Source organism: Lacerta agilis, chromosome 2 (assembly GCF_009819535.1).
Source record: "Lacerta agilis isolate rLacAgi1 chromosome 2, rLacAgi1.pri, whole genome shotgun sequence".
Classification (NCBI taxonomy): domain Eukaryota; kingdom Metazoa; phylum Chordata; class Lepidosauria; order Squamata; family Lacertidae; genus Lacerta; species Lacerta agilis.
The window spans coordinates 3,366,536-3,388,701 of record NC_046313.1 but is presented as its reverse complement, the minus strand read 5'-3'; the positions used below and the strand labels follow the sequence as shown (position 1 = coordinate 3,388,701).

Sequence of the window (22,166 nt, the reverse complement as noted above, 5' to 3'; positions counted from 1 at the left end):
CTTTGCCCTAATTCAAACATTTAAACCTCCCCTTTCCTTTTAATCTTCATCTATCCTCTCATTCTATTCTTCTACACCCACGCACCCCCCCCTTATATGACACAACACAGACACATACGAGGGTTGCCATATGTCGAGTTAAAAGTCCGATCTGTAGTTAAATGTAGAAGTTGTGTCCTCTTTTTTGCTCTTCAAAATATGGCAACCCTACCAATATATTTCTTATCGATAAAAAATTGGTGTGGTGTGAGCAAATTTAATTCTGAAAGTTTGGCCCACAGGAAGAGGTTTAAGCAGCACAGGGCTGTGCTAGCTGTGGCTGACAGGGAGTTGGGAGTGCATCAACATCTAGAGCAGAGCTTTCCAAACTGTGTGTCACGACACATTAGTGTGTAGGTGTGTCATGCAAATGTTCCGCTGGAAAGGGTTTAGTTTAACCTCTGGTAAAACTGGTAGAAATTGCTAGTAAAACTGAATTACTGCGTTGCGAAATGATGCATGCCTAAAAAGCATGTCACCAACATGAAAAGTTTGGAAAGCTCTGATCTAGAGTGTCACAGCTTCCTCAGCATTGCTCAGGCCAATCTGTTTGCCTAGCCCATAGCCTGCCTGCTATCAAGAAAGGCAGAAATGAAAGCCTGCAACCAGACAGAGGTAGTTTTATCTGTAAAGAGTCTCTGGGCCAAAGCCCAGTTTACAAACACAAAGTTTATAAAGTCTCTTCCTGCACTGGGAAGCAGACAGTTTGGTTCTGCTTGAACATCACAGTGTTGTTCATTCGTAGTGCACAACTTCCCTAGGAAAAAATCTTAACCCAAAGTAAAGAAGCAACGACCAAAAAACAAAACAAAAGCACAGTTAAGTTTTTTTTTTAATTTTTATTTATAACAATATCTGTTTTTTTGTTTTTTTTGTTTTTGTTTTTTTAGTTGTAAAGTAATCCGGCAAAAATTATTAAAACATTTGGCTCCCCCCTCCCACAAAAAAGGCTGAGGAGACCTCCTTCCCTCCCCCCACATGCGTGTAATTTCTAATATAAAAGCTAGTTCATCTTATTTATTTGTTTTTTTGATCTGTTTTCATCTTTTAAAAAAAGCATGTTGGAGAGAAACCAAAGTTGAAACCATGTCGAACCTCTTTCCAGAACAGGATGGCAGAAGTTGCAGCAATGGAGGGAGGTGTGGGGGAAACAGGAAAGGGGGGCAGGAGAGACTGCTGTGAACTCTTGATCAGTCTCAGGCACAGATGCTAAAATAAAGTGGAAGATAAGTCAAAATAATATGGAATAAAAATGATTCCAGGAAATAAAATGCTATCAGAAATATGATTAGTGTGAAGCGGCAGGTAGTGGGGAAGGGTTTGGTGGATTATAAGTAGATTAGAAATTTATGGGGGGGAGAGTTAAGGAGTTAGCTGGGTGCAGTAACAAAAAGGGCTGTTATTGGTGGGATTTCTGAAGGCTGCTGGGGAAAGGGGGCTTGATGGATGTGGCATCTACACCAGTGGTTCTTAAACTGTGGCCCACAGATGCATCTTTCGATGGTCCGTGAGATCATGCTGGAAATAGTGCAGGCCTTTTTAAAAGCAGTGTGACAAATGGCAAATTAAGAATTTAGCTCCTTTGGCACTTTGTTACAACTACTGAATGCAAAGTGGGAAACAGCGAAGGTGCACCACCAGGTTTGCACACGCTGTTGAAAAGTTTGCCACTTTAAATGCATTACTATTCACTGACTCTTTCCTAGAATTTCTGCAGAACTTGAAGTAAGATTGGTGAAGTTTCTACAGGGGCTTCAAGCATCCAAAGAGCACTGTTGGATTTCACCCAATGCAAAATTTGAAATGAATGAGAGGATTCCCTTTTCCAGTCTAATCATCTGAGGAACTCTGAAGAAAGCCCAAAGTGTTTCAATAAGATTAGTGAAATTCCTTGGAGATGGGTGAGTGACTGCACCTCCCCACCACAAATTTCCGTAATTCCAGGCTACATCTGAATCTACATCTGAAGTGTGGGGTGGGGGCTGCAATGTAAGAAGAAGTGGCAGCCCAAAAAGAACAAAACCAAAACCACACACCCCAATGCATTAAAATTTAAGAACCACTGGTGTTCACAGCAAGGGTACCTTTAGTATAACAAAATGTGCATTAAGGTATTGTCAGACTGGTATTATCATTGTGGTCCACATTCTATCAAGTCAGTAAGTTTTTCTGGGGAAAAGAGGGAAGAAGCAGTATTCTCCCCCCACCCCCAAGATCTGCCAACCCCTTATTTTCCTGACACTCTTTTCAATTGCCTTCTTCCTAGCAGTTTTGCCCCAAGCACTTCCCATTTGCTCATCAATGGCATCCCAAGAAAGGTGTAACATTTATATGTTTCTGAAAGGCTGGCAACCTCAAGCCACCTGCACAAGGAAGCAAAGGTGAGTTGGTTTGTGCGGTGAAGAAAAAGGATGCAGCCAGGTAAGACCATGGAGCCCTTCAACCCAAATGAGGGTCTTCTTGGTTTCTCGACCACCTCCCAATGTTGCTTTAACTCCGTCCATCCCAAAGTCCAGTGACAGAGATTCAGCGGCTGGTAGATGAAAGGGAATATACAGGTAATAATACTGCTCACATATAAAAGTAATAATCCTTCATTTGTACATTTATACAGTATCTCTTGCTCCCCCCCCCACCCTCCCCAAACCATCTTGTCTCTTTCCGTCTGGCCTCTGTCTGGGCTGGTGGCCCATCCCCCCAGGCCCTATGCCAAGGGGTTGCCAAGATCATCATCTGCGCCTCTTGACAGCAGCTCCCGCTTTTCATCTGTGCTGGCTAGTGAGTTGCGGCTGTTGTGGGCTCCCATGTAGAGTGTAGCATACACTGGGTTTGTGAAGTTTGTGGGCTGGAGGAAAAGGAGGAAAAGAGAGGGTGTGAGAGACTTCTGGGGAAGTTGGCTTCTCAGGAGATTTCCCCCAGTCCCTTTTCCTATACCTCTGCCCCCCCCCCCCCGCTCTCCTCAGGGATCACCATTCCATAATTTCCCACCAAGCTGTGGCAACAGCAAACACCACATTTCAGCAGCCATGTATTGAGAGAAGGTGGTGAGTCTTTCTTTCAGACTTTGTTAACCGTGAGCCTAGAATGTGGATGGTTTAATACAAACCCACCAGTAATGCACTATTTTGCACCCATGACACATTGGAGAATACAGCTGCCCAAAAAACTACAAGTCTGGAGGGGGCAAAACGTTTCTCCTAGGAGCATTCTGTCCAAGGAGCAAAGCAGGGAAGCTAAGCCACTGCACCAAGTGATGGCAAGGTGCATTCTTTCTGGTAAAAGATGCTGGTGATTATTAAAAAGGTCCTTGGTTTCTTCATACTTAAAGGTAAGACCACCACCACTGAACATTCTTAAAATTTGCCCATCCCCTGGCAAAGAGGAATACAATTTTCAGGGGACATTTTTGCCCCACCCCCTAAAACTAAGTCTGGATGCCTCAACTAGTACTTCAACCTATCCTTAGTTAAGGCCAACAAGGGCAAGGAGGAAGGAATTTGCTCCAGAAAGGGAAGGGGAACACACAACTCCCTGGGTGTGCTTGTGATCTCTTAACCATGAAGCTTTCCATCTGGCCCTGGTCTTTAGTGCCAAAGAGTTTCATCAGTTCCTTGGCCTTGTATAATAAGCACCACGTTTGAGTTGTGAAGAAAACACATGCAGAGCCACTCCTCAGTGATACCACCTCAAATCCAAGCATCTTCTGAGAGCAATGTTTATTGTTTGCTTTTGTGGAATCAGACAAGCATTACCTATTTATAATTTTGCAAGACTTGCAAGCCTGTTGCTGGCTGCCCAAATTGTGGGGACAGAACCAGATATGTGCTAGGATTAAAAACAACTTCCCTGGGGGTTGTGAAGGATGTGTCTTCTTGGGGCCGTGGGCTCAAAAAGGCTCAGCACCCTAAAAGCAAAGGGTCCCCAGGATCCTCTGATTCCAACCTGGCCTTATCTTGGGCTCTACTTTTTTTCATTCTGTTGTTCACTCCTTTTCCCTTCTCCACCTCCAGAGGACTTTGGAGTCCTTTCTCCAAAGCAACCTCAAGCAGCCTTTGCGCGTTAGTCTGTCTCCCCACTCCCTCTTCCAAACCTTGTCGGGGTCAAGGGCGAAGTCAGCATCTAGCAGCTCCCCCACATCGTCTCCGTCGGGGTCCCCTTCGTACATCTTATAGGTGGGGTTGCCGATCTCCACGTTCATGGCACCGTTGGTCATGCGCTGGTGTTGGAAGCCTTTGGCCCTGGGGATGAGGAAGAACAGGGATGAAGCGGAGGTCAAGGTGGGCTTATCGCAGCATCATGCTGTTCTGAGTGGGGAGGAGCAGCAGCAGTGACCAGACATTTAGGGCACTGCTCTCAGCAAATGCCAAGGTTGTACAAATACTAATGGGGGGGGGCACTTGCAAGAAATTATTGGCAGGAGGGTGGGTGCTTAATGTATTCTGCATCTACTGATTACTCTATGCAAATACATCCCTCCAGAAAAAAACACACACAAGTATATTTAAAAAGTGAGCGCATTTGCAGGAAAGAACTAGCAGCAGAGGGAAGTTAAACACCTTTCCCTACCCCACTTTATGTTGCAATGAAACCAGAGCACGTTGGAACCCCAGGCTTCCTTTGTAATGGTGTAGCCCTGCCCCCAGCAGAAAGGATTATAATGTCAACAATCGTATGTGTGAGTAATGGGAGAGTGACTGTCAATCCAAGTAGATAGCACTTGGTTTCATGGGCCAATGGTCTGACTCAGGATAAGGTACCAAGGTATGAAAGGACTGGAATGGGAGGCTGATGAGCAGCATTCTGCATCCCTCCCTGATTGAACGGAACTAGATTTAGCAGGCAGTTCACCGGCAGAGTCTATCCTGAAAACCGGTGCAAATTGGTCTCCTGTTTACTTCCATCTTGGCCATCATGGCCACTGTCCATGGACAGAGCTGGTCTGCCTCTACTAGCCCAAACTTTTGAGTATCCCACCATGTGTTTCTTTTGAACTGCAGCAGACCTGATGACCAGTGTGCTGAGCTGAAAATGTGTTTCACCTCTTTATGGGTGTGACCCCTTAGTATGTTCTTGGGAACCATGAGAGTTCCTGCAGGTGGGCAAGAGATCAAAAAAGATCCAAGAGGGCAGCAGGCAGGGCAGCTTCATCCACACTCATCTCCCACAGAGAACCCAGATATCCCACCAGGGCTCTAAATATACTATGACACGAGGCAGATGTACAAATGACCCAAGACGAATGTGGCCTCAGCAATGAGAAGCAGAATTGCAGCAGGTTGAAGAGGAAGTCTGGCTTAGTTTAATATGCAACAGAACCTAAAGGCTCCCCCATCTCCATGGCAGTAGATATGCAACATGCTCAAACACCACCCACAGTCACCGTTTCTCAGTGCTTTGCTTACCCTTTAATCCGTTTCTTGTACCAGACCACAGCTCCTGCCACCAGTATCACCAGCAGCAGTAGGAGGATTGGGATGATGATGGACACGGTTCCTACAGGAGGTGGGGAAACACTGGTCACTGACTAGGAACCATCCCTCGTAGCCCACACCCCAAGACAGAGCAAAGATGCAGTCCAACTCTCACCAACACTAAATATGCACAGCCTGTCCCTTATGTCTACATATATATTTCCATTTCTGGGCAAGATGGATACAGATGTACTCAAATATCCAAGAAGCAAAGGCATCTCATTTCCCTCTCGAGTCAAATGAAGACCAGTGTGGGGCATCAATTAGCTTATCAGGCTAGCACGGAAGAGACCCAAGTTCAAATCCCCACTCAGTTTACCTCTGGCTGGTTAATACCATCTCCCAGCCTAAGCTACTTCACAGGGTATCTTGTGAGGATAAAATGGGGCTGGGGTGAGAAAATCCCAAGTCTGCCACCCTGAGCTCCTTGGAGGAAACGTTAAGGTATAAATATAATGAACAGAGACAGTTTTCTGTGCATGTGAAAGGAAAGCATTCACTAGTACTGTACAGGGAAGAGAAAAAGGTACAACTTGGAAAACTCACCACCAACACACCTCTAGCTAGGAAATACACCAAAGACCTCTCTCTCTCTTTGTGAAGACATTTCACTTGATAATCTGATAGAATGTAAGCCTATCCATGAATTTTCAACAAGTAAAAAGGTTTTCCGTCCTGCAGCATTTCTGGGATGTTTACGTGTAGGCCAAGCATTTTTCGCCTTGACAATGGACACTCACAAACGTTTGTGGAATCTGGACCTAAAAAACTCCTCTGCCTACTGCACACACACACCCGACCTGTAAATAATTTAATAAATGGGCCCATTCTCACAAGGTGGACATGCCAGGAGGCAGATTTCATGTGCCACTGAGGGCAGCAGAGTGGCAGGGAGACAGAGCTGACCCACAGGACACAATCCGCTGAGATGTTTCTTCTGCACAAACAGAGCTGAACACAACCACGTGCTTCCTTTCACAGAGGGCAAGTCTATCAATGGTTTCTAGTCAAGGTGTCTCCATGTTGCCTCCAGCCTAAGAGGCAGAGTTGCAGGGATCGTGAGCTGTGCTTGTGTCCTGCTGAATCTAGCAGGGCTCCTCTTATGCTCAGTGCTTCCTATTCATTTAACAAGACATGCAGGGGAGCCTCTGAGTGGATTGTGCCCTGTGTGAGGAAGGGAATAACCATTTGAATATACTGCCTCAAGTACCAGAATGCCATGGGCCATGTCCCTCTGGCTGGTGTGGAAAAGGCACCACCCCTGTATGAACAGGTGTTCCCTGACTCTCTCCAGCTGCAGCCCACATCCACCTGACACACTCACATGCCCCCCATCAATCCCTACAGCGGCTGCCCTTGAGCCCCCGCTCTACATACGATTGCTCTGTTGCTCGTTGCTCGCAGTTCTTTCACAGCGCTCCCCCGTCATCTCCAATGTGCACCTGAAAAGCAAATGGCATGTGGGTGTTTGTGGCTGTGGGATGAACACAAGCAAGAACTTCCTTGGGCAAGGAATATGCTGAAAAAGTGGTGTGAGGAGAGGGAGAGAGGGAGAGGGAGAGGGAGAGAGAGAGAGAGAGAAAGGGGGGCAGATTATGCTAAGGAGAGCACTGGAGTAGCTGAATGGAACTCATGAGATACAGGGAAGCCAATATGACTTCAGCAGAGGGCTGCAGGAAGGATGTGCAGATTGTGCCATAATCTAGTATGCAGGAGTATCTCTCATGCACAGCCCATCTTGGAAGGAACACAGGAAGCTGCCTTATACTGGGTAGGGTCCATCTAACTCAGTATTGATAATGGCTCTCCACAGATTGGTAATGGCTCTCCAAAGCTTCTCCCAGTTATATCCGGAGATGCCAGGGACTGAACCTGGGACCTTCTACATGCAAGCCAAATGTGCTACCATTGAGCTATGGCCCTTTCTCCTATGGGCCAAAACAGGGGAAACGGCAGGCAGGTCACATAAGATGGACAGCAGGAAAACTAAGCAATTCAAGGAAACAGGTTATTTAGGAGCATGCCTGTCTTAGTATGGAGGTGGGCTTGGAATTTGTGAGTTAGGAGAGCACAGGATAGGAAGCTGGGTGAAGACTTGTCTCACTGAAAGTAAGCAGGCATGCACCCCCTTTCCCTTCACCCCAGTTTCCCCTCCAAACTCACTGGCACTCAGGCATCGAAGTTTCAGGATTCATGGTGCAAGTGCCCCCATTGTAGCAGTAGTTGTTGCAAGTCAAGCAACTGGGGGCTATCCTGCCATCAGGGCAGCTGCAATGTAGAAGGGAGATGCGGTCAATGTGGCAGAAACTCCCCCTCCCCCTCCCCCTGCTACTGCCCAAAGAGTAAAACACAACCAGTTACAAGTCCAACCTTACTAGCCCATCTATTCCCAGCAGCTTCCTGCCATAGGAGTGTTAACACCCCCCCTGTCACCCTTGCTGAAACAGGCCTTCTCTCCAGCACAGCCTCAGTGTGTACCTCAACTTACACCCCCCCCCCACTCCCATCTTTTAAAGTTCTGCTTGTGGGATCCTGTCCCAACCCCTAACACACCAACCACAGAAACTGATCTAGGAGACCCCTCACAACTTAACAGCCAGGGATACTTTGGAAAGAAGGACTCCCATGGAAAGGATATGAGACAGCTGTGTGCACACATAAAAGCCACACAAATGTGTCCTGCAACATCACAGCAGCCCAACTTGTTTCCCCAAAAAACCCTACCCTAGTTCCTCACCACTCGGGTGTCCATGGTGACTATCCAGTTCCCCTGCCACCTGCGTTGTGTGGTGCTTCTCCAATGCCTTTATGGGCAGGGGACCCAAAGCACCCTTGATCCCTATCTCTCAGGACCACCCCAGACCTCCTCTTCCTCCAACCCCCAAGCAACTCTTGGCACCTACGTGCAGCTGACGTTGCCAGTCTGCTGGATGATGGAGCAATTGCCCTTGAGACAGCGGTCACACTTGTTATGCTGGCAGCGGTCACCATAGTAATATGGCGGGCAGCGGCACAGGCGAGCTCCAGCCGCAGTCAGCTGGCACACACCATTGTTCTCACAGAAGTTTGAGCACTGGCCTGAGGGGCACAGAAAAGATGATGCAGCACAAGGCATAATATTAATTCTTGAACAAGGTCCTGAGAAGAGACTCCACCATACCCCAGTGTTCATAAACTTCATCTCCGTTGCACTGTCTATTTAGCGTTTGTTCATTTATTTAACAATAAAACTTTTTTTTTTTATTTTTTAAACCAAATCACAAAAGGGGCAAATTCTCAAGTGCTTTTCTGACAGTCATCCCATTGATGGGGCATGGGAATTAGACCTCACACTGGATGGAAATGAAGACACAGTGATTCCCCTGCAATGTGATTTTTGCTGAAGATACCCAAAGGGGCTCTGAATATATGAAGAATTCAATGTCCTCAGTTTGGTATATTAAAATTAAATCAGACAATAAATGGGATGTTTATCTGCAGGAATTAACAAGCTTCCCCTGATGTCAGACATGTGTTTATTCAGCTAAGATTTCAAATGACTCGCACAGAATATGTGACCAGTAAATTATATTGTCTTGGCATATGCAGACGAGGCTGTATTGAAGACCTTGTGTGCTAGACTACCCCTCTCATTGTTCTTTTCATGCACTTCACCCAGGAGTAGATTCCTCTATTCATTGTGTAACTTTTCTAGAAGGTCAATCAGGTGATTTCAAATCAGGCGGTTGCTGGTTGATGCAAACAAGTTTTAAAGGATTGTTTTATAAGCTCTAGCAGTGAAAAAGATATGGGCAAGTTTTCTGATCTATAACAGTGTTGACTACCAAGGCGGGTTTTTGTTTTTTTTAAATAAATGATTTGATTATTTGTAGTTCTGAAAATAGGTTTTCACTTTACTCTTGGATTGTATTGTTTGTTTTTTGGGATTTATATTCTAAGAAACTAAAAAATCTGGCTGATCTCCCTGACATTTCCTCCTTTGGCCAGTGTGGGGGGGGGGCGGGGGGGCTGTGGCCTTGGAAGCTGGCAGGCACTTACGGTATTGGCACTTGTCACCGATGAAATCAGTTAGGCAGCGGCAGTTGGGCTGGTTACCCTGGTTGACGGTGCAGCTGCCGTTGTTGAGGCAGTAGTCTGTGCACAGCTGCTTGTTGCACCGAGAACCAGTGAAGCCGTTGGGGCAGCGGCAAGTCGGCATCCCTGGGGTGGGAGGGTAGAGCGCAGGTTATCGTTAGCAGGGCTGGGCCCATGTAACTGACTTAAGGCTACATGGACTGCTGCAGCCAACAAAAAGCACCTGTCCTGCATATGTTGTTGTGACTTCAAGTCCCATCAGCCGCATTCAGCAAAGCCAAGGGTCAGGGATGATGGGACTTGTAGTCCAGTGACATCTGGAGGACCACGTTCCCCCCACCACAGGCATCACAAGATCTTCGAGGAAACCTAATAGCCAGTTGAATATACAGTATATGGTACCTCCTGGGAAGTGGTGATCCAGGAACATGGCAGACAGGAGAATATTTTACTACTCTTGTATTTCATAGAATCACAGAATTGTAGAGTTAGAAGGGACCCCAAGGGTAATCCAGTACAACCCCCTGCAATGCAGGAATCACAGCTGAAGAATCCCTGACAGATGCCTTCCATTGCCCATTGGGACTTAATCCTGCATTTTTAAAAATGTGGCCTCAATTTCATTGTTTAACTTGTTTAACTTTGGGGAGATTATAAGTACATATGTTTTACAAACAAATAAATCTACAAAGAATCTTTAGATGGCAGAAATTTTATTTCGTTACCAAGGGATCCATTTTTTTTTTTTTTACTTTACTGCAGGTGTGGAGCTATGGATCTGGATCTGGCCAGTGGGCAGGGTCACCTATCAACCACATGATTCAACATCAAGTGAAGAATTGGGAGTGCTCTCCATGTGTGCTCACAACTCCTCCCTTGCACCTCTGGCTTTAAGCCTTGGCTGCAAAGGAAGAAGCTTGGAGTCACACTTTTGGGAGGGATTGGCTCAAATTGGGAGCTATGATTCCAGCAGCGTTTGCACCTGGCCACTTTCAGCAGGTACAGGATGCAAGCAGAAGCTCCTGAGTGCAAAACGAGTCTCTCTTGCAGGTTGGCATTTGGCACCATATTTAAAAGGCACATGCAAAGAACGATTGGCAGCACATTCTAAGGCTCTCAACTGTACCATGTGTTGTTGTTGTTGTTGTTATTAAAATTTGTATACCACCCTTCACTTGAAGATCACAGGGCAGTTCACAACATAACAATACAAAGTGAAAACACAAAATGCATAATAAACAAAACAAACCAATAGCTCCTCTCCCACAGACACATTTTAAAGGCCACAGAATGTTAATCAGCAAAAAAAAAAAAAAAAACTGGTTGAAGAGAAATGTTTTTGGCTGGTGGCTAAAGATATGTAATGAAGGCACCAGACGGACCTCCCACAAATGGGGAGCCACTGCAGAAAAGGCCTGTTCTTGTGTTGCCACCCACTAGAGCTCTTGTGCAAGAGATACCCAAAGAAAGGCCTCAGGTGATGACTGCAGCTTTAGTTCCCCCAAAGCTCACGACAAGTATGGTGTAGGTGATTCTGGCTGGGGGGAAATGGCCTTATATGGGTCTCAATTAGGCCTGCAGTCTGCAGGTTCCCCATGGCTGTTTAACTGCTGCTGGCATGAGTCTTCAGCTCCAGTTCAGTTTGGAACAAAGATAAATTTCTTTTTTTGGCCACAAACAATAGTGAGCTGAAAAGTCTCAAACCACAAACGGATTAACACAACTTTGCAGAAGTCCATCCAGATGATCAGATGCTGAATTTTAACTTCAGCACTTGAAGCAATGGATCTCCTTGGTTCTCGTGTTTCCTCTGCTGCCCCGACTCCAACCCCAAGTTACACCTTCTCCCAGCACCCCACCCCACTCACCAGATGGGGAAGCAGCACAGGTGCCCCCATTCTGGCAGTAGTCAGAGCACTGGTCGTGCTGGCACTTGTCCCCGATGTAGCGTGGCTGGCACCGGCACTTGGGCTGCTTGCGGGCATTCAAGAAGCAGCTGCCACCATTGAGGCAAACCAGGTCACAGGTGTCAGTGGCTGGAACTACAAGAGAGGAGAAAAGAAAAGCAGGCAAGAAAGTGAGTGAGATACACATTATTATTTATAGTTTACTTAGTGTTGTCATGGATTGGCTGAATGCAGAGGAATAGTGCAAGGCACCAGCTGGGGAACCCCCCAAGAGACGAAGGCTCAAAGCCTGAGGATTGGTGGTGGAATGACGAAGGGTGGTTAGACAGAGAAGAGGGAGAAAACTGGGAGAAGGAGGTGTCAGAAGCTGGGTTTAGTGAGTAGGGAAGAGTCTGTAGCAGAAAGAAGTCCAGAACCAGACGCAGAGGTGGAAGCAGGAGAGGAGGGAGGCCACGAGGCAGAGATGGGTCAGGCTGGTGAAGAAGCCATGTCTCCCCCTCCTACTGCAACAAGCTCTCCTCCTCCTGGTTTCCCAGGGCAAGAAGAGCTATGAAGAGGGAGAAGCAGTGAGAGGTGTGCTGGCGGAGTCTCAGATTGCTTGGAAAGGATCCTGGGGAAGGAGGAGATTTAGTCAGCTGTGGGGAGGTGGGGACTGTTAGCTCTAAAACTGCCTCATAAGGGCAAGACATACCGAAAAGAGTTGCTGTGCTCATTAGGCTTGTCACTCCTAAGCTGGCCTTGTTTTTTCTAATAAAGAGTTAACTTCACTTACTCAGTGTTATTTATTCCCAACAAGTGCCATCAGTGTACATGGGGTTTTGGAGAGCACATGTAGCTTGACACAATGAAGTCTAGAGGAATTTGTCTATTCCTCCCCCATCTCCAAAGGAGACAATAGATTTGGGAGGAGGTATTGTCTATGAAAAGCAAAAATAATTAAAATAAAATAAAGAGTGTTTATATGGTGGGAGTTTGTTTCAGCCTCAAGCTGAATAGCCCCAGGATGCATATGAATTTTACATTGTATCCCTTGGTTACTGTACAAGCCCTCAAGTAATAATTCATGCATTTACCTCTCGATGATGCAAGCCAACCTCTGGCTAGGCATGAATCACTGGATCTAAGCAAGAATCTGTGAGGGGGTTCACAGCAGCTTACCTCTCCCATGTTGTGGGGAGGGCAGATGGCAATTGGTTCAAGGAAAGGACAACAGATCAGTGGCAGGGCACATGCGTTACTTGCAGAAGGTTTCAGGGTCAACCCCTGGCATCTTCCACTAAAAGGATCAGATACTAGATTCAAGTGAGAGTTCTCTCTGTGTCCCTGAAGAACCACCATCAGGCAGAGCAGACAATACTAGATGGACAAATACTATAATGTGGTGAAAGGCAGCTTTCTTCCTTGCATAATGGGAATTTCATGTCCTACAATATCTGCAAGAGAGGCCCTGCAGCAAGGTGTGTGTTCACAAGCAGCACAGAGCCTTTTCAGTAGTGGTCCCTATCCACTGGGATGCATTGCCCAAGCAGATCTTCTTCAGTCTCAATCTCCTTCCTCTATTTCTCATTTTTTTTAAAAAAATGATTGGTGACTGCTGATTTGGTTGTAGGATGTAATCCCTATCTGCTCATTTTAATTATGTGCCTGAAGTTTTTCATTCTTGTTTTCATGAGGGTACTCTGTAGGATTTTCAGAGCGTAAGCCGCATGGAGTGAGTCCACAGGCAGGAAGGTTATTAACTTAACTTCACTTATTCTCCAAAGCAGACAAAAGGATGTGAGTGAAAACTGAAGCAGGAAAGAGACTCATTGCTGCCCTGGGAACAGAGTCAGATTTCCATGTAGCTATTGGCACAATGTTTTGCCTTTCCTGATTGCTTCTCCTGAAGAACAAACACCAGTCACTCAGACAAAACCCAACACAGTGAGTTCCAGTTGCGCCAGTGCCTGTATAAAGAGTGATCTTCAGAGAGCAGAAAAAGTTCACCTAGCCTAGTATTGTCTACTCTTACATGTAGCAGCTTCCTGGGGTCTCAAGAGAAGAAGACTTTCATATCACCCAATCTTTTTTAAAACTGGAAATTCCAGGGACTGGACCAGGGAGCTTCCTCATACAAAGTGTGTGCTCAGCTTCCGAAATATAAACCCAGAGGCAGCCAAAGGGATAACGTGGCCAGTATATTCGACACAAACGGATGGTGACTCACAGGGGCTGCCAGCATTGGGAACTGAGGACAGTCAACTGAAAATAACTAAGTGCAGCTTTCACTTCCTGGGCCAGAAGGCATTTTAACAGAGGGCAAAAGCAGTATGGTTGAGGATGGCAGGAAGTGCCTTGTTCTCTCTCTGTGTAAAAGCACTTACCTACAGGTGAGACGGTAGGTGAGGGGACGAGCACACATGTGCCATTGTCCAGCCTCCTGCCATTGGGGCAGGTGCACACAGGGCCACTGGGACTCAGGAGGCAGAGCCATTCACATTTCTTCCTGTCGCAGGGGTTGGTCACTGGAGAGGAAAGATGCCAAGCATTAAGAGTTCAGCAGAGGCTCTTGCTGGACGGCAGCCCCTCTGCTTCTCAAAACATGGTCTGAAAGAGAACTTACGAGCTTGCACTCTCCTGCCTCTGAACTGCCTCTTCCTCACCTGGTTTCTGAATAGCCCCTCAGCTATCCAGCCTGCTCTCTCCTGGCTCAATGACCACTGTGGCCATATTTCAGGCACAGGCAAACTCTGGCCCTCTAGATGCTAACAGGACCAGTCGTCAGGGATGATGGGAATTGTAGTCCCAAACATCTGGAAGGCCGGAGTTTGCCTATGCCTGCCATATTTTCCCCATCAGTTTGCCATCATGTCCCCTTATCATCAAATTGCAAACACCAAGAGCCGCCAGTTTAACTACCTGCTGTGTCTGCTGTGTTAATTGATTTATCAAGTTGGACTAAGGAGCATCCATTCAGGCAAAATCATGTTACTGAGCACAGCATTACAACTAGAAATTAATGCAGATTGCAGAAAATAAACGGTTCTGTTGTCCACTTTCCAGCCATGCACCTGCATTCCTGGCAGGAATCCAACCGTTGCTGGAAAGTCCCCAAGGTAGCAGATTTTGCTACCTGCCTGGGCAGCCATCTCTATTCCTTCCCCATGTCTAAAAGTAAGATTGAGACTCACAAGGACATCTCCATATTATCTCTTCAACCTCAGATCTACTATGGGTCTCCTAAGTTGGCCTAGCATGAGATCAACATGACTTCCTACCCTCTTTTGCTATGAAACAGAGGTCTAGCCTTTGGGGGGGGGGCGCTGCCTCAGGCGCATTTTTTTGAGGGGGCACAACCAGGCACCCCCACAACAGGCTCCCTCATTGAGGCTGGAGCTGTGAGGAGGGCAGATGTGCCCAGGCCAGGCCTTTGGGGCTGGGGTAGTGGCAGCGTCTCCTTCTCCTCATGGCTGGGGAAAGGATGCCTTCCGCTGGGCTCTGGTGTGTGAGGGAGCTGAAGAGGCCCCAGCTCCACTCCTGGGTCAGGCCTGACCCGGGGCTGGAAGCGGCAGAGAGGAGGTGGCAGCATCACCACGCCTCTCCTCTGCTGGGCTCCGACAATGGTCCAGCGTTGCCCAGGTCACGCCTGACCTGGGGGGAGGAGAGGTGGTGGTAGCATTGCCATGCTTCTCCTCCACTGGGCTCCAACCTACCTAAGCTGTATGAAGGCTTGATGCCCCAACATGCAATACTAACCATCTGGCTGTTTATACTGGTGGTACAGCACCACATCGGTGGCATGGTTGAGTCCAGCCGTGAGGTTGGTGACGGACCCGTTACCAAACTTGTGAATCTTGAAGATGCGGTTGTTGATGTAGGTGACACCATAGATGTAGTCTTCAAAAATATCAATGCTGAAAGGGTGGCTGAGCCCTGGGGTAGAAGGGGGGTGGAAGCAGTGTTAGAAACTGGCTGTGCAGCTCTGCTAATGGACACACAATTCAGGATACTGGAAGGATCTTGAGTTCAGTCAGGTGAGCTGTGGAGTGGTGGGCAGGTGGAAGATTCTAGAAAAGAACAACCATCCCATTTTTGGGCATTGTGGAGAGGCAAGGGATTCAGAATCCTGTGGGAATGGCAGATAAAAATACTCCCAAGTTCTCTTAATAATGAGCCCGTTAACTGGCGAGCTCTTCTCAGCATAATTCTTTCAGCACCAGCTGCAGTACTACAATGGGACCAAGATGCCTCTCTCCAAGAAGAGGTGGAAGGAGACTGAAGGGGGGAGGACGGTGGGTCTAGCACAACAGCAGCTGCTTTGGGTTGTGTTAAGGGGACTAACCATGACCACTGTGCTGCCCCTTTGGTCTTCCTTATTTTTTTGCCAAATGCAAAAATGGGCACTGGGAACACAGACCTAGAGGTGGAGAAGGAGCTATGGAGGGACTGAGCACACCGAGACCAGCACCACCCCATGGCTTTCCCAAAGCTTCTTCCCCCTGCATCCACCACCTACCTTTCTTGCTGTCAATGGCCACCACTGGGTCAGTGCCATTCAGCCGGATGCTGCCAATCACTGAGAGCTTGGCATCAGCCCAGTACAGGCGCTCGTTATGGTAATCAACAGCCAGACCTGCAGGCAAACAACAACAATTTATGTGTAAGTATCAATGGTGACCTGTGGACCGTATATATGCCTTAAGTGTCAAAAGTATGAAGTGGGCTTCCCAAAGGATAAGGAGCCTGTGGCTTAGGAAGGTGTGCAGCCCCCCCCCCCGGCTGGCCTTCACATGTCTGGCTAGGGCAAGCAGAGGAGGTGAGACTTTCCAACCCTCCTAATCTCTCTGGTGGTGTATAAGTCAAAGACTAAGCAGCCCTTCCCCTAGACAGGGTTTCCCAAACTTGGGTCTCTAGCTGTTTTTGGACTATGGCTCCCATAATCCCTAGCTAGCAATCCCTGGGTCAGGTCCAGCTAAGAGCTAAGGAAGCCGAACTGGGAAAGAGATTCCTGTGCCAGAAAGCTTTGGGAATGCCTGCAAGAAACAGTAGGCAATGCAAGGAGATGAGCTAACAGCCACAAGGCAACTTCTGATGTTCCCATGTATGGGAAATTTGCCCAGTGCTAACACTGAAACTGTGGTGTGTTGATAAAGAAAAGAGGCAGCCATGGGCATGGCTGCTCAGCATGAGTGAGGGTTCATGTTCACACAGACACACACACACACCCCAACCAGACTGACCTGTTGGCCACTGGATGTTGTCCTGTACAAGCGTCTCCCTCAGGGTCCCGTCCATTGCTGCCGTCTCAATCTTAGGGTGGTTCCCCCAATCTGACCAGTACATGGTGCTGTAAAGAGAAAGCCATGCTGTGTGGTGTGGAAGGGCACAGAGAGTTGCAAGAGTAAACTGTGGTGGGTCTTGTCTTACCCTCGGAGCGGGTCCACCACGATGGCATGCGGCTCGTCAATCATGCCTGAGATGAGCGTCTTGCGGTTCTCACCCTTCATCTGTGCCACTTCGATGACGTCACGCCCGGAGTCCGTCCAGTAAATGTTCCCAGCCACCCAGTCAATGGCAATGCCCCGTGGCATCTTCAGCCCTGAGATCTGCAGGAAGCAAGGGGAGCACCAAGTGTTTGGCCAACCTCAGTTCCAGTGCCCCCGCCCCCAAGCTGTGTTTTCTCATGGGCAAAGCCTGCCACTTACATTGAGGTGGGTGACGCCACCATCTATCTGCCGCCGATTGCGATTGGAGGCACTAGAGCCAGCAGAGGATGGCAGCTCACGGCAGGAGATGCGTCCCGTGTGCCAGTTGGTCCAGTAGATCTTGTTGCCCTTGACGTACACATCCATGGCAGCAATGCGGACAGTTTCATCCCCTTGGAAGGCAGGTTCATAAGCAGAGTTGGGGTTGAAGGGGTACATGCTGCGGATCTTGTTGTCGTCAGCAATGTAAAGTATCTGGTAGTCAGACCCTGGAGAGGAAGAGGAAGACCATCAAAATGGGAGGGGACTTCACTGCAGTGAAACGAACAAGCTGGAGGAGAGGAGGGTGATGTAAAAGGAAGTTTGTCAGGCAAGACAATGCAGTTTGGCAAGGCACCAATATGACATGCTCTGTCTTAACTTGGCAAGTCATACTTTGGGTTCATCCAGAGATCCTTTTGGATTGCATTTTCCAGGCACAGGTCAGTGCTTCAAAGCTCTGTGTCCAAGCAGGGTTTGTTTTTTTTGTCTTGGCACTTTCCCCAGGAAAACCTGAGTTTTATCGCTGAATAGGAGCAAATGGCAATCTGCAGAAAACACAACCACTGTTTGCTCTGACTGAGCAGTAAAACACGGGCTTTCCACGTAAACTACTGGGACACCCCTTGGAAATGGAGCTTTAAAGCCCAGACCCATGCCTAGAAACACAACACAAAAGGAAGTCTAGATGAGCCCTTTGATGCACACCGTGATTGCAATCCAAAACCCCATGCTCACTTGAGACTTCCTCCCTGCCAGCGAAGTCAACTCTGGGGAAGCCCCACTGACGTGCATGCATGAGCGTCTTTGGATGTGGCCTAGAACGGAAGGCCTTATACGAAAGCAGACATGACTGTCAGAGAATGTATCACACACGTAAAAATGGGAGGGGGGGGGTCATTCTTAGGGTCCCAGGCTCAAAGAGAATTGGCAGGGATGAGGGGACCTACAGACACACAACAACCCAATCCAGTTAGAAACTGCATAGGTTTTAAGTAATCTTTGAACCCTACCTATTGGGAAGGTAGGTGGGGGTAGGAGAAGCAGCCACTGGACATGATCCAGCCAAAATGAAGCACTCCCAACTCCCAGTGTTTTTGATGAGAGAGATAAGGTTGTTTCTAGTTTACTCCCAATTAAATATATCACTGCAGTTTAGACTTCCGGCGGCTGGCGCAATCATGGATGGTCGTGGGTTGCTTCGGCTGCGAGGCACCCAGTTCATCCCGGGGGTTAGGAGCTCCGCTACCGCATAGCGGGCTCCAGTTGGGGCACGGGAAGAGCGTCCCGTGCCCTGGGCTCCCCGGCTGTGCCCATTGCGCTCCGAACCCTTCCCCCGCACCCCCTGTAAAGGGGGAGTGGGGGTGAAGGGACCACGGAGCCGGGCCTTAGGGGAAATGCCCCAACCGGGATGTTTACATGCGGCGGCAAAGTCCGTGATGAGCGTCTCTGTTCTACCTATCATTAAGGAGTTGCTAAGAAACCAGAAGCTGTGAGTAATTGACTGACTCTTTGTATTCCGGGAAAGCTCTGGGATTAAGAGAAGAAAGGCAGCCCGCCTCTCTCCCTTCGGGTGGTGAAAGAAATTAACTCTTTAAGTGACTGCTGCTACAACAATCAATTGAAAGTACTTGGAATTTGAAAGCTGAGTCTGTTGAGATCTCCTTTTGGGGGTTAACTGAGGAAAAAATATCTCCATCTGAAGTTTTGGTCTTTATACTCCGGCATTGGAAGAAATGGCGACGTTTCGGACTTGCGTAGGAAAAAATTCAGACAAAGGAAGGAAAAGACAGGAAATGCAATCTGATACCCACCTCCCCCCGAAGATGCTGGACTTTGCATTTATGCTGGCACTGAAGGACTGGGAGGAGGAGGAAAAGCTTACTGTCTTTCAACTGGAACTGCTTGATCGAAAACTAAGAGCCTTGAGTGCGATTATAAATGGAAAGAATTTGTTTTCCACAGAGGAGGCTTTTCGAAAGTTTTATTCAATGGAAACAGACTTTTGCAAAGAGTTGGAAGATGTGCTGCAAGGATGGTTTGAGATGGCTGAGCAAATCCGTCTGGAACAGGGGCCGAGTTCAGGGGGTGGCAGTAACCCTGGAACGGAAAGATTTTTAATATCCAGACTTCGAGGTGGCAGCTCGGGGTCGAGGGACATAGAATTAAGATTTCTACAAGAAGAAGAAGTATGGTACAAAGACACGGAGAAACTCAGATTGGAGAGGGCGAACATCTTGGAGCTCGATGCAGGGTTTGTTGTGGTTGCAATCAGGATCTGTGGACACTCAGAAGAATACAATAGGAGATCCGGTTCTGGTGAAAGACAGGAGAAGATAATGGACAAAAGGGGAGTGGGCTGAATCAATTAAAGTATAACATAGATGGTCTGCCATGGTTTCCGAAATCGGAGTGTGAAGTCTGTTAATTATAAGTTTATTTTAAATAAGTAAGGAGATATTGAATCTAAGTTAAAAGCAGCATGATAAATGATAGAAGAAATAAGTCTAGCTGTAAGAATATTTGGTTAAGTTTTAGGTTATAATGCAAAGATTAAGATAAAGGTGTTTTTTCCTTTTTTTTTTAAGTAATGCTAAATTTTTATAGAGAAAAGTTGTTAAGGAAATAGTGTATTGTTTTAAAACCGAAGGTGTACAGGCGGGGGAAGTCAAACGTCAAGATTTGGAACTAGAATTTTTTTTTTAGTAAGGTATACAGATAAGAAGAATCCTGACATTATGTGTATTTGTATTTGTTTTGATATTTGTAGGTGTGGGGGTTGGGTTTGTGTTATTTTGTGAAAATGTCAATAAATTCTGTTTTAAAAAAAAATAAAAATAAATAAATATATCACTGCAGTTTAGAGGCGGTGTGTCCTGTTTCACAGCCTAAGATGAAACGGGAAGGGCTGCTCTGCCCTGCCACAGCCGACGCTGGTGGAGAAGTGACACCGCCATCAACAATGATTTGAGGCAATCCTGGGGTGGGATCTTGCTCAAAACTGGCACCACTGTAGTGGAGGCAGGAGGGCAGGTGGGAAACCCATGGGGAGCTTCAGCTGCCTGAAGCAGCAGCCTCACCCTGCTGAGCTGAATCCTCTGCAGCTCCTTCAACGGTAGTCAAAGGGTTCATAAAAATAAATTATAGCCCCTTTTCCCACTGAACTAGGAGCAAAGCTGAGGTAGGACTGGGGTGGCAGGTAGAGTCTTTGGCCAGCTGAAGGAATCTACTTGGAGAGAAAAGGAATTGGAGATTCTGGCCAGGAGTGTCTGTCCATGAGACGTCATGCCTGAAGTTGTGTGTTACGCTAAGCAACGCATTATAGCATGTGTCTCTTAAACATCATGAGCAAGTGTATACACCCACACCCTTCATTGCCTCTGCAATAAACTCCCATTAGCCAAGCTCACTGGTACCTTCTGCCTTGCACATGTGATGGGTCTTCATGAAGTTCTTGGCACAAGTGCACATGTATGAGCCTTGCGTGTTGTTGCAGAGCTGTGAGCAAGTCCCAAAGTTCAGGCACTCATTAACATCTGTGCAGAGCAGGGGAGACACAGACACAAGGTTATTGGAGGCAAATGCCAGAAGCTGAATTACAGAGAATAACCACATTGTAGAACGATGTCTTTGTGCAAAACAACAGCACACACGTCCCATCCTGCCATTGTCTCCAGTCAAATAGAAGCAATTTCTGCAGTACATGGGAAAAGTCAAAACGAGGTCCCAATACCATCCAGATGTGCCAGATGAACAGTTCTGCAGCAGAATTGCTTATGGCTATTAGAATCACCTACTGAAGTGTTCTTTAACTCTGGGTTGCCAGACTACAACTCCCATCATACCTGATCACTGGATAAGCCGCCTGGAGAAAGATAGGAGTTGTAGTCCCAAGAGCATCTGGGGACTCAAGGCTGAAGAACATGGGCCAACTGGATAGTGACTTTGACATCAATTGTAGAGAGCAAAATATATTCTTCCCCTCTTCCACCCTCTGCAAAAACCTATTTTTTTTAAAAAAAAAACTACAGCAAAAGATGTGTGCTTATCCAGTACTATCGTGTATCTTTTAGGGTCAATTCTGGCACAAAGTTTTTCCTTCAGGGAACTGCTTTGGGTGCAATTCCTCTAAGAGAATGCATTTTTTAAAAGCTGAAACAGAAAAATCCATTTAGATTTCCAGAAGAATGTCCACAAACATATTAACAAACCAGATTCCTGCCTGTAGACTTTCCCTAGCAATGCACCCAGGACCCCTCTTCTGGCTTCCCCCCTTCTTTTCTTTGCTCTGCTCATCTCATTATTGTTAGTTTGTAGGAGCCTGAAAGTGGGACCTTGTATTTTCAAAGCCATTTTTGCACAAGCACTACAAAAGGATGCTATGGTTGTAGGCAATATTCACTCATATATAATTATTTAATACCACCATCTTCTTCTTCGTCATTCTCATCAAGCTGGGAGAGTGATCTGAATCTCATAATCACTAGGATTTGGGGTGGGCATTCACCCCAGGCATCTCCCTACCAATCAGGTGTTAATTTACTGCTTTATAGCGGATTGCAAAAATTGACTTGTCCACAGTCACTGTCATTAGCCAGGGAGCTAGGATGAAAGATGCAATAAACTCAAATTACAGCCCCTGCGTGCCTGGCAGATTGCGAATGCCATCAGCCCATTTGTTGCTGTCTATCAGTATAGCAGGTCTGCCTGGCGGCCTGACTCATTGCCTTGCCTTGCCTTCCACCAGCCACATGTGGTTCCCCCTCCACAGCTATGGACGCATTCTTCCCTTTTATGTAATGCTGAGGCAGTTGCTTCCCTAACTTTCTTTACTGAACACACTTAGATCTCGCTCTTCAATCTTCCCTCACCTGGAAGAGCCCTCACTATTGCTGTCACCCATTTCCTCTGGGCTCAACCCACAGAATCTCACAGACAACTTCAAAGGGGCT

General features: G+C 47.1%; 1 protein-coding gene across 5 annotated transcripts in view; it reads right to left on the bottom strand.

The window, feature by feature from the left end:
* Positions 1 to 1,063: 1,063 nt before the first annotated feature.
* Positions 1,064 to 22,166, bottom strand: part of LRP1 (LDL receptor related protein 1) — a 314,902-nt gene continuing 293,799 nt past the window's right edge. For 4 of the 5 annotated variants that reach the window (XM_033137222.1, XM_033137247.1, XM_033137238.1 and 1 more), the window contains 15 exons: positions 20,631 to 20,750; positions 17,176 to 17,444; positions 16,898 to 17,076; positions 16,711 to 16,817; positions 15,987 to 16,103; positions 15,227 to 15,403; positions 13,855 to 13,995; positions 11,453 to 11,626; positions 9,549 to 9,710; positions 8,414 to 8,588; positions 7,674 to 7,778; positions 6,888 to 6,952; positions 5,442 to 5,532; positions 4,130 to 4,277; positions 2,744 to 2,884 (listed from right to left, as the gene is read on the bottom strand). In XM_033137222.1, the coding sequence (XP_032993113.1) occupies positions 2,744 to 2,884; positions 4,130 to 4,277; positions 5,442 to 5,532; positions 6,888 to 6,952; positions 7,674 to 7,778; positions 8,414 to 8,588; positions 9,549 to 9,710; positions 11,453 to 11,626; positions 13,855 to 13,995; positions 15,227 to 15,403; positions 15,987 to 16,103; positions 16,711 to 16,817; positions 16,898 to 17,076; positions 17,176 to 17,444; positions 20,631 to 20,750 (2,171 nt within the window). Of the gene's footprint in view, positions 2,885 to 4,129; positions 4,278 to 5,441; positions 5,533 to 6,887; positions 6,953 to 7,673; positions 7,779 to 8,413; positions 8,589 to 9,548; positions 9,711 to 11,452; positions 11,627 to 13,854; positions 13,996 to 15,226; positions 15,404 to 15,986; positions 16,104 to 16,710; positions 16,818 to 16,897; positions 17,077 to 17,175; positions 17,445 to 20,630; positions 20,751 to 22,166 lie in introns of all 5 variants that reach the window. The other variant, XM_033137230.1, reaches the window with a different exon arrangement.